This window comes from Epinephelus fuscoguttatus, linkage group LG10 (assembly GCF_011397635.1).
Source record: "Epinephelus fuscoguttatus linkage group LG10, E.fuscoguttatus.final_Chr_v1".
In the NCBI taxonomy this organism is placed as follows: domain Eukaryota; kingdom Metazoa; phylum Chordata; class Actinopteri; order Perciformes; family Serranidae; genus Epinephelus; species Epinephelus fuscoguttatus.
The window spans coordinates 31044372-31066071 of NC_064761.1; the positions used below are offsets into that span (position 1 = coordinate 31044372).

Below are 21700 nucleotides of genomic sequence, written 5' to 3' on the forward strand. Positions count from 1 at the left end.
TGCTATGTTGGCCCGACTGACTGAAGGCTGAATCGATGCTGAGGATGACGTCATGGTCGTTGTTTCGAATGTCGGGAGCTAGCGCTGGGTAGGAGGCCGCGCTCTCTGCTGGGGACACAACTTGTACAAATTTGAAGCCCAAGGTCGTCGACAGCCCCCGGTACCGTGAATATCAGGTACTGTCTTCATCCTAGACCGCTATGAGACACCCCCGCTGCGTGTAACCGATTTTAAAACCAGCTAGGACACTGTCGGGTAGCGCTCTGTTTTTGGGCTGGCTGATTATGCTAGCAGCTGAGCTAATGTTAGCCTGCTAACACTAGCGTTTATTCGATTTAAAACACACGATTTGTTTACAGCCTGTCGCTAAGGACGCTGTACTTTTTGATTTTCTTGGTTTTCGTCACAGCAGAAGGCTACTGAGCGAGTTTTGTTCTTCTCCTTGCGCTGGTATCCAGTGTCAGACAGACAAAACATCCAGCGAGGCTGTTTGCTAATGTTACAGTGTTTGCTTTGAGCTATGCAAGCATAGGACGCCAATTGTTTTCTGCTGCGGACAAACTCAAACTGGGGACACTCAGCTGTAAGTTCTTTAGCCGGACTGTGGCAACGTAGCGTTAACATTTGCTAGGTCATTAATTAATTTAAAGGTTTTGTTTAAGTTTTCGGGGTGGTTTTGTGGAGACATGTCGTTAGCTTTTGTTTCGTTTTTGTTAACTTTGTCCTGACCAAAACATCTTGCTGTGCGGCGGAAGAAAGCATCAACCGGCTGAGCTAGCTTGGGTTTTCGCAGACTGTGACTTGTCTTCTACAGCAGAACCTTTTTCTACCTTTTGTTTTAATGATGTGCACAGCTCTCCACTTAGTTTTTATGACTATAACAGAGCCCACTACTTTGAAAACTCCTAGCGCATTGCCCTGATGCTGCAGGAGGGTCATTTCATTATTAAGGGATCATTTTATTTTGGATTTATTTGCTGCCATATTTGCCATTAATGTCTCAGGTTGATTTTGTCTTTTACATGAATTTGTAAATATTATTTAAACTCAATTATTAGTTAAGTGTGACAAAGTTCGCCTCTGCTTCAGTGGCAGAAGTGGACTTTTTCACTCCATTGTTGGTGTTGGACTTAATTTTGGTTAATGAAGGTGTGAAGCTGTTTGACAAACCTTCATTGCAGCTACAATTAGGAGGTCATCGCCCCTTTAGCTCCAAAGTAATCACATTTTCCCCCAACTCCACTCTCATGCTCCAGTGCCAGTCTCCAAACTCTTTTAGCTAATAATATGAATAGTCATGTCATCAAATAGGGACTGCTAATCATTTTTGACTAACTTCTGCAACCCCATTTTCAGGAATATCCTCTCCCATCCCCCTTACCCCCTCTGTCAGAGCATGGCTCAGGAGACCAATCAGACGCAGGTGCCAATGCTTTGCACTATGGGATGCGGTTTCTATGGTAACCCCCGCACCAACGGCATGTGCTCGGTCTGCTACAAGGAACACCTGCAGAGACAACAGGGAGGGGGGCGATCCAGCCCCCCGGGAGAGAAAGGTAGGAAGATGGGAGAGACATGACCTATAAAAACCATGGGGGGAGCTGGATACGGGTCTGTTAGGTAGGAAAGATAGGAACTTGGAACAGGGGGTCATTCAAAAACTATTCAGTCATGGAGGGGGGGCGCTTGAATTTGCTAAAAGGGATTGGAGAACAGAGGTAGCAGTAGCTGCCTACACTGTGGCATCAGAAAGCAAGAGAGTGACATCTCCATCTGTTGTTTCACATTAATTCAAAACACATCTGATCATGTTAGACAAACACGGGCAATAATGAGATACTTAGAAACTGGAAAATGGAAAGTCATCCATGTTCAGGGCCAAAGACAACAGGTACAGTGTTGTTCGTGCTATCAGGCTGTTCTGTCCCCACACAGCTGCTACATCACCAGCAGGATCGCCGGGGTCCGCTGGCGTGACCGTGGAAAGTGCGACCTCAGAGCCCAGTACAGAGGTGGCAGGGACCCCACCTGAGGAACAAACGACCAGGTATGTTCGCTGACAGATGGGGAATGTGCTCTGCTCCATATTGTTCCAAAGAGTCCTCAAACAATAATCGTAAAACCGTGACAGTTTAAATGTCATTCATCAAGTGAAATTATACACACAATAAAAAATCAAGGCCATTGTGTCTGTCATTCTGTTACACATTTGATTATATTGTTAAAAAGCCTGTTTGACTAAATAATGAGCGGATCGGTTCGCCACTAGCTCCAGCACATTGTGTTCTAATGTGTTCTCATTAGCCCCTTTAAATAATACAAGTACAACAGCTTGCCTCCGCAGAAATGAGGGATGGTGAGCTCCTATATGTATATTAATGTTTAACATTCAAAATACAATGTTCTGTGATGACAGACATCTTCAGCTCCATTTTACAGAGAAGCAGTAGGAGGGCTGTAATCTGACATATTTATAGGCATTACATTACCTGTCAGCCAAGGCGCAATGCAAGGTCAGAACTGACTGTAGTACTGCATATTTTAAAGCATTTATAGTAGGGCTGCACCCAGCTCAGAATTATGTCAGTCGAGTCAGATTTGGCCCTTAAATATGAATATTCAACGATTGGTGGTGTTGTTTTTTTTCCCCTGTAAAGTTTTAAAGTTTAAACGGGGCTCAGCGGGATGTTTAGTCTGACAGCTGCAATCATGTAATAGAATAAACAAGCTAACAGTGCTAATGGCGCATCAGAAGTGTGCAACAAAATTTATTTGCAACACAAGATATCAAACAAAAGCCAGAGACCGAGTCGTATTAGGTTTCTGTAAATCCAAGCAAAAGAGAGAAGGTAGCCTCATGGTGCAAAGTTTCTCCTCCTCTGTGCTGCTGCATCACGTCCTCATCAGTCTGTACCAAAGAGTGGCGTGAAAGTGCTCACTCAGCAGCAAAATCTGGAGACCAAAACGCCCCCAGAAGTACACAGCACAGCAGGGGTTTCTGACTGATGATTTGAATCTCCAACCTTCAAGGGCCAGCTCTAATTTATAGGTTGCATCAATTAGTTTGTGATGTCACTGTCACTTAGAGGCTTCTCTGGACTCATACTGTCTACGTTTTTTGGTGACTCAGTATCCCTGCTTTGCATTTTTGTTTAGTCTACTCTGCATACACTAACATTAAACCAACAGAGATCATGTGAGCTAGACAGTTTTTGTTTTTTTTTTTGTAAACAAAATTACATGTTCTTTGTCTTTAATATTAAACACATGATTCTTGTCTGCAAGCAAGTTTTGCTACACCTACATTTGCTTATCTAAAGTGACTGTTGTTACGTATTTATTTATTGTCGGGGCAAGTTATTTGGTAGTACTAACCAGTGCTTTCTTTGTGTTGTTTGTTTTGCCATTTTCACAACGTCTGCTCATATTTTTAGAGGGTTTTAGGTATAAGCACATTTTTTCTAATGATTAAAAAAGGTTGAATGAACCGTATCATGGAGCTCTCTTGTTTAAAGTTGACATGGAAAGAAAGAGCTGAGGAGTAATGTTCTGTGTTTTAAAGACTTGCTCGAGGGCCTATTCTTAAAACTGCTGCATAATGTTGAATAATTGTTGCAGGCCTTGTGCGTTTTCTGTAATTAAGCATTTTGTAAGGGGCTCTTGTTTGGTTTGCTTTAGTTATGCCAATAAATAATTCTTAGTGAATTCTGAAATATATTATGTGGGTGAGAGAAGTATTTGAGGATGCTGATATCTAGGAGTTTAAAGAGGCTGTTTTGATTGTTAAAAAAGAAATGATTTTTATTTTGTTTGTGCAGGCCTTTGTTATAGATGTAATTATCATTTGATGGAAAGAATAGACTAGGATAGATCAAATAATAAATAATCAGATAGACAATTAGAGGATTTATTATTTAAGCAGTAACTGTACTGTATCATAATATAAGACTCATGTCTACAATGCAGATTACTCACATTATAATGAATCCAGTTATCAGATAAGTTATTCCAGTAATGGGTTTATTCCTCCCAGACTGTCTACAGAGAAGTCCAAACAGTCATTGTTCCCAGTGTGATGAAATTTTGGAGTCATGATCTATCTGCATAGTTTTATCATGGACAATTGTGGCGTGTACTCTACGTATGCGCTGTCCCGGTTTTTGCATCCCCTGCCTGTTTGTAGCTGCTTGTTTCCTGTCAAGTTGATTGTAAAAGCTCTTCAAAGGCATTTGACAAAGTAGTTAACAGGCAGCGCGCTGAAAGAGATCCAAGAAAGTTATAGTCAATTAGCAAACAAATTGATGGGGCCATGTATGCAGCCAAATAAAACAAGGGGAAAAAAAGATTGAAAATGGCAAGATTGCTTCTGTGGTGGGAAAAGCCTGCTGTATTGTTTGTATTGTGTTCAGTCTTTTTTTCACATAGATGACTCATAAGTCATTCTGGATGGCAACAAGAGCATCTAGGTTGTCTGTGAAGTTGAGAAGGGAATCATTAAGGCTATGCACAGTCTTAACAAATTATACACCAGTCTTTTAGCCATACATTTATTACAAAATTAATATAATTTTAATTGACACATAATTCCTGTATGGTCTAAAATGTATTTGTGTTGTTGTGTTTTCAGTCCCAGCTCCCCCAGCCCAGTAACTCAACAGATGACAGCTATGAGCATCTCCCAGGATTCGGGAGCTGTAGACTCTGATCGAGCGGAGGCTGAGGAGGGAGAAGAGGAGGGTACTTCCAACAGCTCAGGTAAACATCACAGAAACCGTGGTCCTCTCCCAAATCAGTCCCCTACCCACCATCTACATAAAGTGAGTCACACTCACAACTTTAAAGGGCTCTACTTATTAAGGGTATGAATAAACATGCAAATTGTGGGATACACTTGCCAGTCTCTACCATGAACATCTTCAAAACAAAATACTCAGTATACTCTTTGGTGATGTTTTTAATTTTATCTGTCCTCCATACTCTGTAATCTGTGTAATCCAGCCATGGGGTAAGAGTGTTAGGAAGTTTTTTTTATCATGACTAAAATGATATTTGATGATGAATTAAAGATAAAACTTTGAGTTATGTGATGTTTCTTCATTTTCTAGCATCTGTGTTCTGCTAGTGGTTAATTAAGTTTCAAGTCAGCACCTGTGCAGAGGATGGTGGTGGAATAACAAATCAATATCTCTCAGTCATGCTACATTTCTAAATTTTTCATTCAGATTGACTCCTACTAGTAGCCCTTTTTATTTTCATATCTTGTTGGCATGTGTGATTTGGGTTGTAATTATTTTACACCTTGTATTTTACACCTTGATGTTTAATATGTGGTTATCCTAGTATAAAAGCATATATTTGAAAAAGTAATTAATTATTTTCTGACCATTGTGCTTGTTTGTGTGTTTTTTCCTCCATCAGAGCCAGTAGAGGAAGCAGCACAGGCTTTGTCTGATAGTGACCAAACTCCAGATAAAAACAAGAAAAAGAACCGCTGCTTTTCTTGCCGGAAGAAAGTGGGCCTTACTGGTAAGGAAGAGAACTTTGCACACACACATACATACTAAGAAGAGAGCTATTATTTACTGACATGGGTTGAATGGTTTCAAGAACCTGCTTTGCAAAAGGTTCCTGACAGAGTTTCAATTTCAGTAACAGACAAGGAGTTGGTAGTTTTTCTTAAATTGCACCTTCTGTATGTTACTGATACCTTATTGTACCCTCATATCTTTGCCTTATTGGTGCTAGGATGTCACAATAGCTAGATCATTTTTAAATTCATAGCACTGCCAGAAATCCTTGTGTGAACCTGAAGCAAGAATCGGCACATCCAAATGAAAATCTCGCATTCTGTCAATGCATCGGCTTATTCTTTTATTTTGAAATAAGTCATAAACTAGTGCTTGAGTGCTTATTGAGATGAAATACCTGTAAGTCACTTATCCAAGATTGACTCCCAGTCCATGGTTTGTGTAATGTTGTTTCTCTCCACAACCAAGCCCTTGGTACAGAGAGCAACATACTGCAGGTTAGTGGTGCATTTCACAGTGTGCTGCTGGCCTTCACCTTTTTGCCAAACTGGATTACCTCAAAGTAGGCCTCAGTCAGCTTTTAATGTTGAATAGTAATATTTGTATTTTAGGCCCTGGACCGAATTCGTCTGTATGCATGTGAAAATTGGCCTGAACACAGTCTGATAATTGTAGTCAAATTCTGGCTGAGTTGCAGACCTTTATTCATGTCCCATTTTTTACTTTCTGTTTGAGAGGCATTTTTTTTTGTACAGTATGTTAAGTACTATAACATATGCCCAGTTTAAGAGCAAATATACTCAGACTGTGGTGTTGGGTCATTAAATGTCTAATGGTGTTTATAATAAAGCTTTTATGTTTGCTTCTCTTCACTGAAGGTTTTGACTGTCGCTGCGGCAACCTGTTCTGTGCCATTCACCGTTACTCTGACAAACACGACTGTCCCTACGATTACCGGAGCGCAGCTGCTGCCCGCATACGCAAGGAGAACCCCATCGTGGTGGCTGAGAAAATTCAGAAGTTATGAGGACTGAGTGCAAAAAAACAAAAGTCTCTCTGACTTTGTGAATTTGAACAATGGCGACTTGGATGAAAACACCTGATATCATGGCTTCATTTGTTCATGGTAGTGTAAGGCGGGCAGGGGTGGGGTGGTGAGGTTGCAGCCACTGTCCAGACGCTTCCCTTACTAGCATCTCCCTCTCTCTCCACTAGTGACTGCGGCTGAACCTAAGCGTTTTCTGTGCGTGTGAGTGTGTGTTTGTATGAGAGTGTGCACATTTGCTTGAGAGTCGGGGAGAGCGTCGTAGGGGCCTGGCGGACATTAGTGTTGCTGTGGGGAGGGGAGGCATTTGATTTTACCCCTTTTTGTTTCTCAACTTGGGGGATCGTGTGGGTTTATTTTTATACAATCCCTGTAAGGTAGTTGAAATGAGACAGGGGTAAGCTGTTGAGGAATGTGTCACAGCCTGGATCAAGACACAGAGGTCAATTAAGAAGGTCTAACAAGTTTTTAAGAAGAAAAAAAATCTAACTGGGAGATTTCATGTATCAGCAAGACCTTTTAAGGGCTTTGGAATATAATTTTTTCTCCCAGACTGAAAATGATGTCAACTTCTTGTCAAATTGGCATTTTCTTTTCTTCCCACCTCCTCTTTTCTCTCTGGGTCACCATACATTGAACTCCCAAGTCTCAGCATTTTCCAGAAACGTTTCTCTTTGATATATTGACTTATCATACTGATATTGGGTGCATGAACAGTTATTGGAGGGGGACGGTCGGGGAGGGCAAGGGTAGGGGAAACTGAGAACCTTGACTTAACTGAGTGATTGAATTCTGTGTTTTTCTTTTTTTTTTTTTTTTTTTTTTTTTTTCCTGTTTTAATGAGCGTATGACATCAGAAGATCTATATTAATATATTGTAGTTAGCTTGAATTGTGTGATTGCATTCTATTTATTTTTTATCGTTTGGTTGGTCTGTGCTGGAGGATTGGCAGCATGTGTCAGCAAATCATTAAGATTTGCCCTTAACCTTTGCGATTATATTTAAGTAATTCCATCTTGATTATATAACCATTGAATAAAAAATACACAAGCTCTGACATGATGGAGTAGAGTCCAGTTATGCAGTTACAATTACAAATGTGCAGTAAAACGTCCATAGTTTTGGATTTGGAAACAAAGCACAACAAAGTGTGTCAACTGCAGAGCACAAAATAATGTACCACACCTTCTCAGTTTTGTTCAGCATCTGGGTCATTTGCAGTTTATATTTGATCTGTAAAGCATTCTCGCCGAAGAAATTGCCTTCTCGTTCGACTGATGAGACGTTCTGTTTTAGTGAGGCGGCGTGTTCTCCTTGAATGCCCTTTTCTGTTCTAATGGAGTCAGAGTGGAGCTCCGTGTTTCTCTAACCACCAGCAGACCACTGACACATGCTGAATGAAAACTGACCCAGGTCGCAGTGACTCTACACTTTGACACACCTTCTGCTCAGCTAGAGTAAAGATTGTCGCAATGCTACGGAGTTGCGCGCTGTGCTTTTACAATGTGCTCAGATTCAGATGAGTCCTTACTATGAAGACCGCCTCTAGCTAGCTTCTTCTAGGAAGATCAAACTTTACATGCATGTGTGCAGTCAAACATACGAGTTACTGTTTTGTAACCGGCTGCACAGTTTGAAACGAAGCTGGAATGTTTAAAAAGCCACACAGCAGTAGCACAATGCATGGCTGGAACCCTGAGGTTCAAGTTAACAGGACTCCACAGTTTCTTTTCCAAATGTAAATATCATATGGCTCCTATTCATATAGTATAATCTTAATGTAGATTTTTGCCAGGTAATAAATATGGGGGACTAAGGTGAAGAGTAGTACTATGTGTATAAAAGTGCTTTTCGTAAGTATCCAAAAAAGAGTGCCACAAATGGCACTGATCTTTTTTCCCATCTTGTCCCCGTTTTTATTTCAAAGTTAAGTACCAACATCATCTGCCCATGTAATGTCCAAAGTATGTTCATAAACTGGCTCTACCACGAGTATTACCTTCAGGCCATGTGGCGCCTACTCTACAATACTAGTCAGATCATTAACAAGCCCCTTAAGCTTTATTAACCTCGCTGAATTACACGGTAGCCCAGTCCATGCTTTTATCCTGTTACTGAAGTTTATTCATAGCATAGCGATAACACCGAAAGTTAAAAAGGCCCCTTGTGAGATGCAGAGGGGCATTCAAAGTTTTATCCTCTCATTATCAAAAGCTTCCCTTGTAAATGTTGCTCCATCTTGATCATTAAATATTTATGAAAGAGCTGTAGAAAAGTTACAAGGAATTTGCAGAGCTTGTATTTTCAAAATAAGCCAACGCCGAATGTATTGGACGGGAATGACTCTCTCTCTTGTATGCACAGAATATTGTGTTGGGCCTGGCTGAGTTTAATTCTGGCTCCTTTTGATTGGAAAATTGGCCTTCATTATAATTCCTGTTTAAGTCCTAGTGTGGGTGATGGACGCGTTAATGGCTTTGTGACTCGGTGTGCCAACACCGAGACTATTTACCCAGGATAAGTTGGCCATCCAAAGCCCGTAACTGTGACTTAATTACCACTGGTGGAAACTTGAAATTCAGAGGGGGATTCTTGAATGACGATAAAGTACAAGGAGAATAATTGTCATATTCAGGGGGAAATTGTGGTTGAAGCAGCTCTGCTGTTTGATGTTCCCAAGGGTGTATCTTATATATTCAGAGTATTCAAGCTTGCCTGCTGGGTTGATGACTATTACGAAGTATTGTAACCTACAAAATGCTCTGTTTTCATTTACAGATTGAAAGTTCTATCAAAGAGAAGATTCTTTGCTTGATTGTTCAACTATGTAAAATGTTAGGATTTTGCAATTTACACTTGTTTTCTATTGACTGCTCATATCAACCCCCACCCTCTATTTTCTTAATAAACATGGGCAGTTTGAATGTAAACCACCATAATTCACATAATCAGCTCCAATGTCATTTATCAAACTACTTGGCCCTGATATTGACTATATTTTGGGTGGAGGCCCACTTTTCTTTCATGTGATTTGGGACGGTTGGATCACTCAAATTGTTTTGACTGTTTGTGACGAAGGCACCAGCAAATAGGGCAGCCATACCTAAGTAATCTAGATATTATCAATACATATACATTTTCTTCCTTCTGTTCTGTTGCTTCGATAGAGTTTTGATGTCTTCAATCCTGTCTTTAGCACAACCTTTCATAATGTCTTCATCATGCAAGGGTTTTGATTGAGAATAATGATGAACCTGTCAGTTGAAGAGGAGTCTGGTTGAATTTCAGTTTCACTGCAGAAGTAAAGACAAATGACGATGACTTGATTCATTCTGTCTTTTCAAGATGAGCTTGAGGGGCATCAAATGAAATCTACAATGTTCACAGAGCTGTAGTTCTTGTCCCTTGGCACTCCAGTCCCCCAGAAACACCACCAGATATCTTTTTATTTAGTTTTTCTTTAAAGATTTAGGATTGTATGATGTGTAAGAGTAAGTATAAAACAATAAATTCACAAAGTTTATTTTAAATTACACTTGTATTTTGTATTTATTTGTTTTAATGTTGTAAAAGTTTTCTGTAAAATGAACTGATTTATTGTCATTACAGTTCTGTAATAATTTAGTGGTGTATAGTTACAGGCATTCATGACTTCTTTGCTGCTCCAGTACATTGTGCATGCTGTGGCCCCACTGCTTTGTACATGTACATTGTTTTCAAATACAAAGCAAAACACTGTAGGCGCAAATGGTACCATCACAATAGCAACTGTTCAGCTGTGATGCTTGCTGTAAGAGGGGTTGCCACGAGGGGCACTTAACTGTACAGAATCTAGCACTTATTCTGCTTTAAACATAAAACAGAACTAGGTCACTGTGATTTCTCAACATTACAAGATCAGGAAAACAACAGAGGAATTTGCCCAGTGGCATATCTTTTAACCCAAAACATGCCAATAACCAATCCTCACATTTCACCACACAAGACCTGGGAAGTGATTGCATATGGTGTGCAAGTGTGGGGAAAAATAAAACAATGCATCCATTGATGGTGACCTTTGGAAACTCACCAAGCAAGAATCATTGTAACAGAAACAGGTGCTTTACACCTCTGTATACCCATGGTCCACCCACTGTCCATGGGTTTGTGTCCCAGTGTTGTTGAATTTCTGTGTGAATTTCTGATGCTGTGAGAGCATCACAAATTAAATTTGTAACTGGGTCGAGGCAGACATTTCAGAGATATCTAAAAAAAAAAATCTGCATGAATAAAACACACTGACAGGATCTGGAAAGATGATAAGGTGCAGCAACTAACATTTTGACATAAAGTGCATCTTCGTCTTAGAGTTAAGTACAGCCTGCCTCCTTTCTGTCTGCTTAGGCACCGTTTGAGCTTTGAGCTGGCGATGTGTGGAACTAAAAGCAGCAGCAGTCCCCCCTCACCCACATACCCACACACACCCATAAAAATGCATTCAGTCAGTAGAGCTTGATCGAATGTAATAATTTGTTGAAAAAGATAATTAACACAATGCACACACAGGCTTCTGACCCTAATGTCATACATTATAAAAGAGGCCCCACTCAGGGGTTTTGTAGTGCAGTGTTGATGCACTGTATAGTACCTTATGGGAGGTTTACAGGGGGGTTACAGTGCAAAATATGCCATTATCAGCAGCCAGTAGGGGCTGATTTACCCAGTTTTTGGGCAGGAGGCCTCAACATTGTCCTGGTTTGTCTCTCCTGTTGGTCTGCCTCTGACTAAACCCATCTGCATGGCTGGATTCTGCAAGAGAAAGTGACAAGAAATGTCTGCTGTAATTTGGGTGACCCAACCCTTTAACCTGAAAAGAGGTCTTATCTGCCAGAATAACTGAAAAACACCTGTGTGTGTGGATGTGCAGGACCTGTAACAAGGTGGTCTATTATTTCTGGAGGCCATGGGTGGGGTGCAGAGTAAATGCGTTGAAAGGCTGACATTTGCAGTTCTCTGTAATAGGCGGTAAAGGTTGTTCTTGTGCCAACAAAGCCTCTTGCTCGGTAACTCTCAGGGAAACTCCTCCGTGTGTGTGACAGTGTGTGTGCGTGTGTGGGTGTTTTGGATGGGTGAGGGACCAGTCATGCATTCCCGTCGAGTATTACTTTATCACAGTTGCCCACGGACACATATATAATGACACATCCTGTTCGTTTTTAAAAACTATAGTAAATTAATTATAATAAGCTTCCTCCAACTTTAATTATTCTATTCCCCAATATTAAGTAATGCTGGTGATGACTCACAAGCATTCCAGTCACAATAGATAATGCGCTATTATTTTTTTTCTTCAAAACTGAAAATGAACAATTAAGTTCAAATATGTCATCTTTTACAACGTCGTCATCTTCTCTGATAACGAGCTTCCCTTAATTGTCCAATGGAAACTCGTGACGTCACATCCTGTCAGCTGTCGCTTCCGGATGCGGTGAAACGGGCAGAGAAGAAGGAAAACACCGCACGTACATGGATTAATTTAAATGACAAGACGCCATCCATAAATTCAACGGAGGACGACGGCACCGTCCAGAATGGATTCGTGGAGACAAACACACACGTAGGAAACCGCGAAGTGACGGTGTTTCAGGTTGGATGTCCGCGAATGAGCGTTTTGTTTTCACTGACTAGCCGTGTTTGTGTCTTCTTGCTAGCTTAAGCCAGCGTAGCGTTAGCTGGTACGCGCAGACAAACAGCTTCTCCCTCCGGTAAAATACCACTTGTCGCTATTCTTGATATATCACTCATACACACAGGAGGGAGCCCTGCTGTGTGTGTTTGATTGTAATTTAAGAAACGTTCATAATTTGTTTCGGTCACTTTGCAGGTCAAGGCTGCATTGAAACGTCCTTACTGTCAAAAACAAGTACAAAGTTGTCCTAAAATATCCAGGGCACGTTTGGGAAACCACACACTGTATCTGGAGTGACTCGTCAGCATTGCAACAAGTGGACACAATGGATGTGATCTGGACTTTAGTCTTCACAGAAACAACACAGCAGATACTTTGTAAATAACACTTTACTGTCAGCCGGCAGGCTCCACTACTTTTTCCTCCATCCGCTGACAGGGCACTTTACAAACAGTATCCTGTGTTTGAATTTGACTGAAGTGGAGGAAGACTTCCTTGTTTTATCTCTGTGTCGACACAACTTATTTTGGACTTAGCTTAGCATAAGCTCTTCAGCTCAACAGGTAGGTCTACTGATGATGTCCTGTACTGTATGTTTGGAGTGCTGCATGTAATAATTATGTTTATAATTGGCTTATATTTTAATTACTAACTCACAAATATGATTAAGTAATGAGTTATGATCAGTATGATTCACCAGAGCCTCACCTAAAGCCATAAACTTGTTTCTACACAACTTATTTTGGACTTAGATTAAGCTCCTCAGCTCAACAGGTAGGTCTAATGTAGTTGTATGCTTGGAGTGCTACATGCAATAATTGTCCTCATAATTAGCTTATATTTTGATTATTAGCTCAAAAACATGTTAAAGTAATGAGTTATGATCATTATGGTTTATCGGAGCCTCCTATAAAGCCATAAAACCTGCCTATTTAGCTTAAGCAGCATCCCCAAACTACTCACTTTTATAGCCAAAACAGCTGATTAGTTTATTGACAGAAAAGAACAATAAATGTTTTGATAATCTATCACAGGTTTAAGTCACTTTTCCAAGCAAAAATTCAAAACATTCATTGGGTTAAGCCTTTTAATTGTGAGTGTTTGCTGCTTATTTTTGTCTGATGTGACAGTTAAACAATAGTTTAAAAGCTGAATCTTAGATTGTTTTTCAAACACAAAAGCAATCTTAACAGGCACATATTTCACAATATTAATTAATTAATAATGAAAATAAAATGCAGATTTATCCAAAAAAAAAAAAAAAAAAGAAATGGTGAGTTGTGGCGTTATTCAGTTTATATTGGCAAGAAAAAGGAGACACTCCCCACATGTGTGAAAGTTTAACGAGCAAATATTACCAGATAAATCCTGTAAGTGATTAATAGATTATCAAGATAAAGCCAAAGTACGTGACATGTTTTGTATCTAATGGCTTGTAATCTTTAGATGTTATAAACTAGCTGTTCTCGAGGCATTGTCATCATAATCGTTGCCATTCTTTGACTGAACGCCATTACACTGTAATAAGTATCTGATTGTGTTAACAGTGGGATGATGTGGACTCATTAGCACAGTGATCCTCTTGTCTTCCTCCTGCACAGTGAAGGATGAATGGCCTCTCTCTCAGCGAGCTCTGCTGCCTGTTCTGCTGCCCGCCGTGCCCCAGCCGCATCGCAGCCAAGCTCGCCTTCCTGCCCCCCGAGCCCACGTATACCTTTCTTCCGGACCCAGAGGCAGGCCCTGTTGCACCAGGGGCAACAGGGACATCCAGCCTGCGGGCACGGAGCGGTGCATCAGTTGCTGGAAGTGGAGGAGCCGGGGCTGTGGAGGGGAGATGGAAGCTCCACCTGACGGAGAGAGCGGAGTTCCAGTACTCACAGAGAGAGCTGGACACGACAGAGGTTTTCCTCACTCGATCCAGCCGAGGGAACAGAGTCGGCTGCATGTACATTCGCTGTGTTCCCAATGCCAGGTGGGTCATTTGAAAGGTTTACCTACCTTTTGAGTCAGTGTGGTAACAGTTCTAACTGACTGATTGCTTGTGTTGTAGAGTCCACAACTTTCTTGACCTTACTTACTGATATTTTAAAGGTGTGTCACTTCCTCAGAAGTGTTTCCACACCCTCCTTACTTGTCAGTCCTTTTCCCCTCACATCCAGGTCTGCTTCCTTTACTTGTTTCCCTGTTGACTCAGCTGACTCAAAGATTGTCTCTTCCTGCTATTTCATGGATCACTGCCATTTACTTAAACATTTCTTCTAGTCTCCAAAACCACTCTATTTTCCATTCTCATTTGCTCTGTCGGTTTGTAGGAACTTGAATGTTCAGTTTCATCCAGGCTTGGCAATTCCGCTTTATGATAATGATCATAAAAAAAAGTGTCACGCTCAGTTTTAAGATATCACTTTTCAGTGAGTCACAGACTCAACATTTTCAGCTATCTGGCTTTTTTTCCCATAGCTTTGCGTCACTGAATTTATTGGCAGTGATTGGTTTTATGAGAAGTGATCATATCATTTCGCAGCAGAAGTTTTATTTTATGTCCAGAGATGTAAAAGTATTTATCAGTTTTATGCCCATCCTGCTGTACTGTGTGCAGCTGCTGATTAATTTACCAAATCAATGAAAAAGACATGGACGGGCTTGTGTTACAGTCTGTGTGTCTTGTATTAATGTCTATCTAGTATTACACAAGAATGAATCCAAACTAGACCTGATATGGCAGAGTCATTGTTATGCCACATTCTGAGTGGAAAGGCCTCGAGCGAAGCCACGGGCCATATGGGTTCATAAACAAAACCACCGAGGGAGGATTTCAAAACAAGTCAGTGTGTAGAAAAAGTATCAGATTTCTCACAAGAGCGCAACATGCATTCATGAATAAAAGGCAAGGGCTAGAATACCAAGCTTTTATAGTGGATACCCTGCTTCTCAGGTTGTGCAAAATGTCTAGAAGTAAGAGTCACTTGACAAGAGCAGTAAACCAATCCTACATCATGCAGCACTTTTAGACAAAGACGCGTTGGCTCGGAGTCCAAGTGACCTTGCTGTGTTTATCCTAACAACAGGTTGCTTATGGTTTGATTCAGTGTAGAGTTACCGGGTTGGAGTTGTGGAGAGCTGTAATCAACTGGATTGTGTTGTGTCGGTTTTAATGTTACTGTTAATCCTTCATCTGACTTTTTCTGCCTCAAATGAAGTCCAGCAGAATTTCAAGTGTCTGTACAGTGTCTTGTTTTATTTACTAGTGATGTGTTCTAGTCATCTAGATCCTGTAAAAAGGACCACTTTTTTACAAATAAATAAATAAATAAAGGATATTGCTCAGGGAACAATAACAACCACAATATAACTGATAATTCCCTATAGTTGGCTGTATTTCCAGCTATAACTTAAGTACTTGTCTTAGATTGTTGGCCCGTCTACTAACCTGTCTTTTCTATGTGTATCCTTTCAGATTTACAGTGCTGTTCTCCCACGGTAACGCAGTCGACCTTGGCCAGATGAGCAGTTTCTACATCGGCCTCGGCACTCGCATCAACTGCAACATCTTCTCCTACGACTACTCAGGCTACGGTGTCAGCACCGGCAAGCCCTCTGAGAAAAACCTCTACGCAGACATAGACGCTGCCTGGCACGCCCTGCGCACACGGTATGTTATGATATAATTGGCCCACATGTGTCCTTCAAGGGATGATTAATTAAATATACATTTTCAGTTTGTTTCAGTTAGGAGCAAATTAATCTACGGCTGCTGTGCATAGCACCAAAAACAAGCAGAAAGGTGTGAGAAATGGCGATGGGCAGAAGAGGTTAGATTAGAGATGAAGATGTGAGGCAGGGGTGAATCAAGGTGGCAGAGGTTGTGATTAGGACAGAGCTGGGATGAAGGGAGTAGAGCCGAGTGTGGACAGATGCCGTGGGAATAAAAAAGAATGAGATGAATGGATGAAGGGTGGGAAGGCTGGGGGGGTGAGATGTCTCTCAAGGACGATGTGAAGTGATAAAGTGTCTCATTAGCGAAAGCGGAGCTGCCTTAATGTGGCTGTAGCCCCAGGAAGGCATGACACCGCCGAGCATTGACTAAGGGTTGGTTGAGGTGAATTTACATTTGGGTGTAGCTGTCACTTCTCTCTATGACATTTTAGCATATTTTTTCAGAACATTCTGACTCATTGGCGTGTTCTTAGTACTCTATTTCTAAAGTTAAACCAACTGCTATGAAATTATTTTTCTTCTTCTAGTAGCAATCCTAGAGTAGTCAATGAAAAACAATACATATTTCTGTTTTGTGATTCTGCTACTGTCACCGCTGTACACGTTATGTTACATGTCACAACTTCCATTAACCTGCATTATAATGATTTCTGTGAATCTTTGGTTTTAACCAGGTATGGCATCAGCCCGGAGAATATTATCCTGTATGGACAGAGCATTGGTACAGTACCCACTGTAGACCTGGCGTCACGGTATGAGTGTGCTGCCGTTGTTCTCCACTCGCCTCTAACATCAGGCATGAGAGTGGCCTTTCCCGACACAAAGAAAACGTATTGCTTCGACGCTTTCCCCAAGTAAGTCTCTGCTGAATGTTTGTATCTTTTCTTGCTCTTTGTCCGCAGCAAACATCAAATGTTTGGCACTCAAATTAAAATTACATTAGTAACATTTCTGTTTTTTAGTGCACAGTCTGATTAAGTTGACACATGTGATTATATGGCATTAAATATATGATTGGCTGTATGGATAAAATGTTTGTCAGAGAAATCTTTGGACAACAGCAAAGTCTTTGTACTCCCCCTCGGTCTCCCTCTCTGTCACATAAAATCCTTAAATAAGGTGTTCATGTAAACATGATACACACACATAGATTACACAACTATTTTTCTGTCAGTTGGCATTTCCACATAATTACAGATCTGCCAATAGAAAAGCATAATTGCCACTTAGACTTGTGAAAATGTGTCTTATCCAAGACAAACATCTGCGCCGACAGAACAGCTACTGTGCTTCAGGGTTGCATTTTAGTGCTGTAATTTCAGTTATAGTGTTTTCCTCAGTGAGTGTGTGGATATCTTTTTCAGTTTATTTTCATAGATGTGACTGGGTGTTCAAAATATTTCTGAAGAGAACTTGTCATCTTGCAGGAGTGATCTCATTGTGCAGCGACCAAAACCTCTTTCACTTTAGTCTCAAAGTGACGTTGCTTGAGTGAAACGTTTATCTTTAACTTTTAATGACAGTGCAGGACTTGCAGGCTATTACACTCAGGTAATAAAGTCTTATCTAATGTCTTTTGAATATGATTGACAGTAAATGGCAGCTTGTGGTGCTTATTTGTGCAGTGATCTTTAAAAACAGGAACATTTTGGTATGAATAAGCAATTAAATTAAAGTCCTTTAACCCTCAGTAGGTGGATGTGAAATCAGTACTTTTTGGTGCTGTACTTGTCAGTTGTTCTTTGATCGCTTCATGCTCAGTTACAACCTTCTCTGAAGAGATTTGGTGCCCCACATTTGTGTGCGATTTGTAATGTGGGTGTTCACTGTAATGTGTTGTTACTGTGTTTTTATTTTTAAATCTTGGCCACTGAACAAATTCCCTTGGCGGGACAGTAACAGCACCGAGTAATGCTATCATTAGTGAGGCTCTATCCCTTCTGTTCTTGTTGTCAGTTTAGTTTTAGTGGCTGAGTGTGACGAAGGTCAATAGCAGCCAACGCCAGCCTTAACGCAGAGTCTAGTCCCAGATGGTACAAGTGGGTGAGGAGGAGCAGAGGTGGAAGGAAACCAGGGGATGCCTTGCTGTGTGTGTAGTGAGCTGAGAAAGCCTCCAGTGTTTTGCTTGTTGTTCAAACTCAGAGTGGGCAGCTGGCATCCCTCCTTCCTCTATGCATCTGTGGCTGTATCTTTCTCTGCTGTTTTCTATGTGAAAGTATATCTATATTTTATGGGATGACTTGAATATAACTTTAAGATTTGACCATTGTGTGCGTATTATGTTGCAGAAGTACTGTAAAACTTCAGTTAAAAGCCCAGTCCTTTTTACCAGCCCAGTGTGGCGACACATTTTGACAAATCTGGCTGCCAAGAAGTTCATGTTTTTCATAGAAATTCTTCGGATAATAACAGGTTGTTGGTGACCTCAATTTATGTGTCCATTCCTTAGATCAAAAGAATCAGAAGAGTTTTATATAGAAATTAATCCAAGTTGTGAGTATTGTTTTAAGGGGATAAAGTGGTGTTGTGTCGGTGTGCCAGGTGCCGTAATCCTCAAGTTCCGTAACTCACTTTCTCTCTAATGCCCTGTCTGTCGGAGCTAGATCAAATGAATGATTCATAATTGATATATTTACTGAAGCCTCATTTTTATGCAAGTTATATTCATATTGGTTTAAATAAACAATTTGATTGTATTTCCCATCTTTGCTGAGCAACAGTTTTGTGTGAAAGTAATTAAATACCTGTCCCATATAGACGCCTGTCCCAAATATAGGACTGTTTATTTCTAAGCAAATAATAGCCCGGGCTATTAATTGAAGTTTTACGGTAGCTATCTGTAATGTATTTATTGCTTTGGCAATAACTACATTAATTTCTATCGATTAACTCTAGAAATCCCAAGACTCATGTTTTGACTTCTGTACTGCCCAGGCGGGTGAGAACTGGGTCCAAGATTCTAGACTGCCACCAAATTGCATATCAGTCTTATCTTCCGCCTTATGTTGACCACACAGCTCACACGCTGATCAAAGCACCATCTCTAATCTCTTGACCCACCTGTGGCACCGCAGCCATCAGTGTTGATAGGCTATCATTCACAACATGTAATCAGTCAGATAGTGTTGTGGGTTGGACATTGACCAACATTAAAGTGATTACTACGGCAGACAGAGAGAGGCGGCTGCATCAGAGACAAAGAAGCACATTTGTCAGTGAGTTTAGTTTATCAGCCATCGAGGAAGAAATGCTGATTTAAATAACAATAATAATAATAATAATAATGAAAAAGGGTGATACCAAATTATGTGCAAGTGAGAAAGCTGGTTGCACCAGTGCTACCAGTGTAAAATTTATTCTGACGCCCTGAGGTCAGCACTGCTGTAACCTTGTATGAGAATGTGCACAAAGTATCTGCATCCAGGCAATAAGATATTTTGCAGGCAGGACTTCTACACATTGCACCGTACAGCAAAAGAGAAATGATAACACGAAAATATCACCTTTGTTTCAAAGCAATAAATGTATTTTATAGCCTATAAAAATGTACTATAGCAGTCCAGGCAAAAATAAAGCTTCACCGATCCATTAAGATGTTTAATTTATAACACATTTTACTGACTTTTTTTAGACCAGCACACTGACCCACCACAATGTCACCTTTTTAACGACATGATCTACAGAGCGAGTGGTTTATGAGTCCAACTGTAGATCATTATTAACTGACCTGTGCAGTCTGCTTTCAGATCTTTTTATAGGGGTGGGGAACTAATATGGTAGTGAGTAAATCATCAATTTCTTTAAAATCTCACTTATTTTCTTTTCTCATTGCCCCCTTGTCCTCTTGTAGCATTGAGAAGGTGTCCAAAATCACGTCCCCAGTGCTCATCATCCACGGGACGGAGGACGAGGTCATTGACTTCTCCCACGGCCTGGCTCTGTTCGAGCGCTGCCCCAAGGCTGTGGAGCCTCTTTGGGTGGAGGGAGCGGGGCACAACGACATTGAGTTGTACAGCCAGTATCTGGAGCGCCTGCGCCGCTTCATAGGACAGGAGCTGGCAGTACAACACGCCTGACCGTCACCACCAGGATCCTCATCAATGTCGTCATTACCATTCTTCTGTGTCCAAGAGTCATCCAAACCATCCCTCAACGTCTGGGGGTGTTGTGCGTCACAAACTGAAGTGCTTCCTTTCCAGGGCACAGGATGTCTTTAATGGACCACGGTTTGATGCATCTTGGAGAAAAGTAACGTGTTCATAAGCATCAGAACGGCGTGAGTGTGAAAGACTTTGTCACAACCTGCGTTCTAGACTGTTGTTTTTGTAGCCGTTCACTTTAAGAGTCCAGCTGCTGTGTGATGCGTGGCAGCAGATATATTCCTATACTGTGCAATAACATGGACAGTGTCCACAGGAAAGAAACTTTAAATAATGAAAAGAGATTTAACAGAACAACAAACTGATAACTAATCATGTAGATCCAGTACGTTGTGGTCCACATGGAGAATTCCCAGCAATTTTCCAGCCTACTCATAGAGTTTGTGTGTAACTTTCATTTTTGCTGTTAACCTAAATGAAATGGATGATGGTGAATCACGGGAAACGCTAAGAACACACTGTTAAAAGTGCTTGTGACATGTGTTGGGGAATATTATGTTTTTTAATCACCTTCTAGAATAGCAAACAGATTTGTAACAGAGTTCCCTGTACAGTCTAATGCAATCCATTTTAAAGGGACAGTTCACCCCAAAATCAAAACTACATATTTTTCCTTTTACCTGTAGTGCTGTTTTCAGTCTAGATTATATTGGTGTGAGCTGCAGAGTGTTGGAGATGTAGCGCCATCGAGTTCCATTATATTCAAGAGAAGGCAGACATCTCTACCGCTGATATCTCCAACACCGTGCAGCTCACACCGAAACTATCTAGACTGATAAATAGCGCTACATGTAAGAGGGAAAATATGTTTTTTTGATTTGAGGATCAACTAACTATATTGTCGTTTCCCTGGGTTGGACTGCATTATACTGAACAGTGTTTCTAATATCCTAAAGCTTCATGTGTGTACTTGATACACACATGCACAGAGATGAATTTTGCATCTTTGATTTTGTTTTTCACTGTACTGAACATTTTGCTCAGGTAACCCTCTTTTAGACATTAGGGTGGGTGTGTTCCACATTTGTTTGTTTTTTTGTTTGATATGCAGCTGGCTAAATCTCCTCAGATCCTTTGAGCAAAGATTTGTAGAATCGCGCTCATTGAGTGTGTGCGATCTGTTGTTATCCTTAATTTAAAATAACAAAGCAAACTATGATCCCAAAACGGAGGTACAGACCAAACTGTGAGTTTGGGGAGCCGTTATTTCTTTCTATGATTTCTTCAGTCCTCTCTGCACAACATCTGTATCCCAGTGACGGAGAGGGACTGGCTGTTTTTAAGAAGTTCAAGAGGCCTCAGAAAAAAAAAAATACCTCCAGCTCCTTCATTTAGTGGAATGTCTGAGAGTCTGCTCGTCCTGTCTACTTTGTTTTAGTCTTAGTTCATCTTGTTTATGTCTCACACCAGTAGGTCACAGCTGTCAGCGAAGTTCCTGTTTCCCCTCAGTGTCTGGAACAGAGAAGCAACACTAAAATTAAACAGGCCTCGGTTTTCTACCTCCAGCCTGTTTTCATCTCCTTAATGCTGTCTGGCAGCCATCTTGCTCTTATGCACACCATCTTGAGAAGGAAATGAAAA

General features: G+C 40.8%; 2 protein-coding genes across 6 annotated transcripts; both read left to right on the forward strand.

Annotated features, from left to right (window-relative positions):
* Window positions 1-34: 34 nt before the first annotated feature.
* On the forward strand, window positions 35-10109 carry zgc:77486 (uncharacterized protein LOC405808 homolog). Of its 4 annotated transcripts, none has more exons than XM_049588383.1 (6): window positions 35-176; window positions 1357-1556; window positions 1936-2047; window positions 4628-4755; window positions 5419-5526; window positions 6407-10109. In XM_049588383.1, exons 2-6 carry the CDS (start codon window positions 1397-1399, stop codon window positions 6553-6555), a joined length of 657 nt encoding a protein of 218 aa, XP_049444340.1. In that variant the 5' UTR covers window positions 35-176; window positions 1357-1396; the 3' UTR covers window positions 6556-10109. The 4 variants fall into 4 exon arrangements, with proteins under 4 accessions (XP_049444340.1, XP_049444342.1, XP_049444341.1 ...); XM_049588385.1 differs by having other exon boundaries at window positions 1394-1556; XM_049588384.1 differs by lacking the exon at window positions 35-176 and adding an exon at window positions 238-583.
* Window positions 10110-12045: 1936 nt separating this feature from the next.
* abhd17ab (abhydrolase domain containing 17A, depalmitoylase b) lies at window positions 12046-21464 on the forward strand. 2 transcript variants are annotated; one of them, XM_049588309.1, is made up of 6 exons: window positions 12046-12318; window positions 12438-12805; window positions 13844-14214; window positions 15700-15894; window positions 16634-16813; window positions 19810-21464. In XM_049588309.1, exons 3-6 carry the CDS (start codon window positions 13850-13852, stop codon window positions 20033-20035), a joined length of 966 nt encoding a protein of 321 aa, XP_049444266.1. In that variant the 5' UTR covers window positions 12046-12318; window positions 12438-12805; window positions 13844-13849; the 3' UTR covers window positions 20036-21464. The 2 variants fall into 2 exon arrangements, with proteins under 2 accessions (XP_049444266.1, XP_049444265.1); XM_049588308.1 differs by having other exon boundaries at window positions 12046-12805.
* Window positions 21465-21700: the final 236 nt, after the last annotated feature.

Coding starts and splice junctions, on each gene's coding strand:
- zgc:77486 (XM_049588383.1), top strand. CDS start 1,397: ATGGCTCAGGAGACCAATCAGACGCAGGTGCCAATGCTTTGCACTATG. Junction 2,048..4,627: donor CCTGAGGAACAAACGACCAG/GTATGTTCGCTG, acceptor TTGTGTTTTCAG/TCCCAGCTCCCCCAGCCCAG. Junction 5,527..6,406: donor GAAGAAAGTGGGCCTTACTG/GTAAGGAAGAGA, acceptor TCTTCACTGAAG/GTTTTGACTGTCGCTGCGGC.
- abhd17ab (XM_049588308.1), top strand. CDS start 13,850: ATGAATGGCCTCTCTCTCAGCGAGCTCTGCTGCCTGTTCTGCTGCCCG. Junction 14,215..15,699: donor CGCTGTGTTCCCAATGCCAG/GTGGGTCATTTG, acceptor GTATCCTTTCAG/ATTTACAGTGCTGTTCTCCC. Junction 15,895..16,633: donor TGGCACGCCCTGCGCACACG/GTATGTTATGAT, acceptor GGTTTTAACCAG/GTATGGCATCAGCCCGGAGA.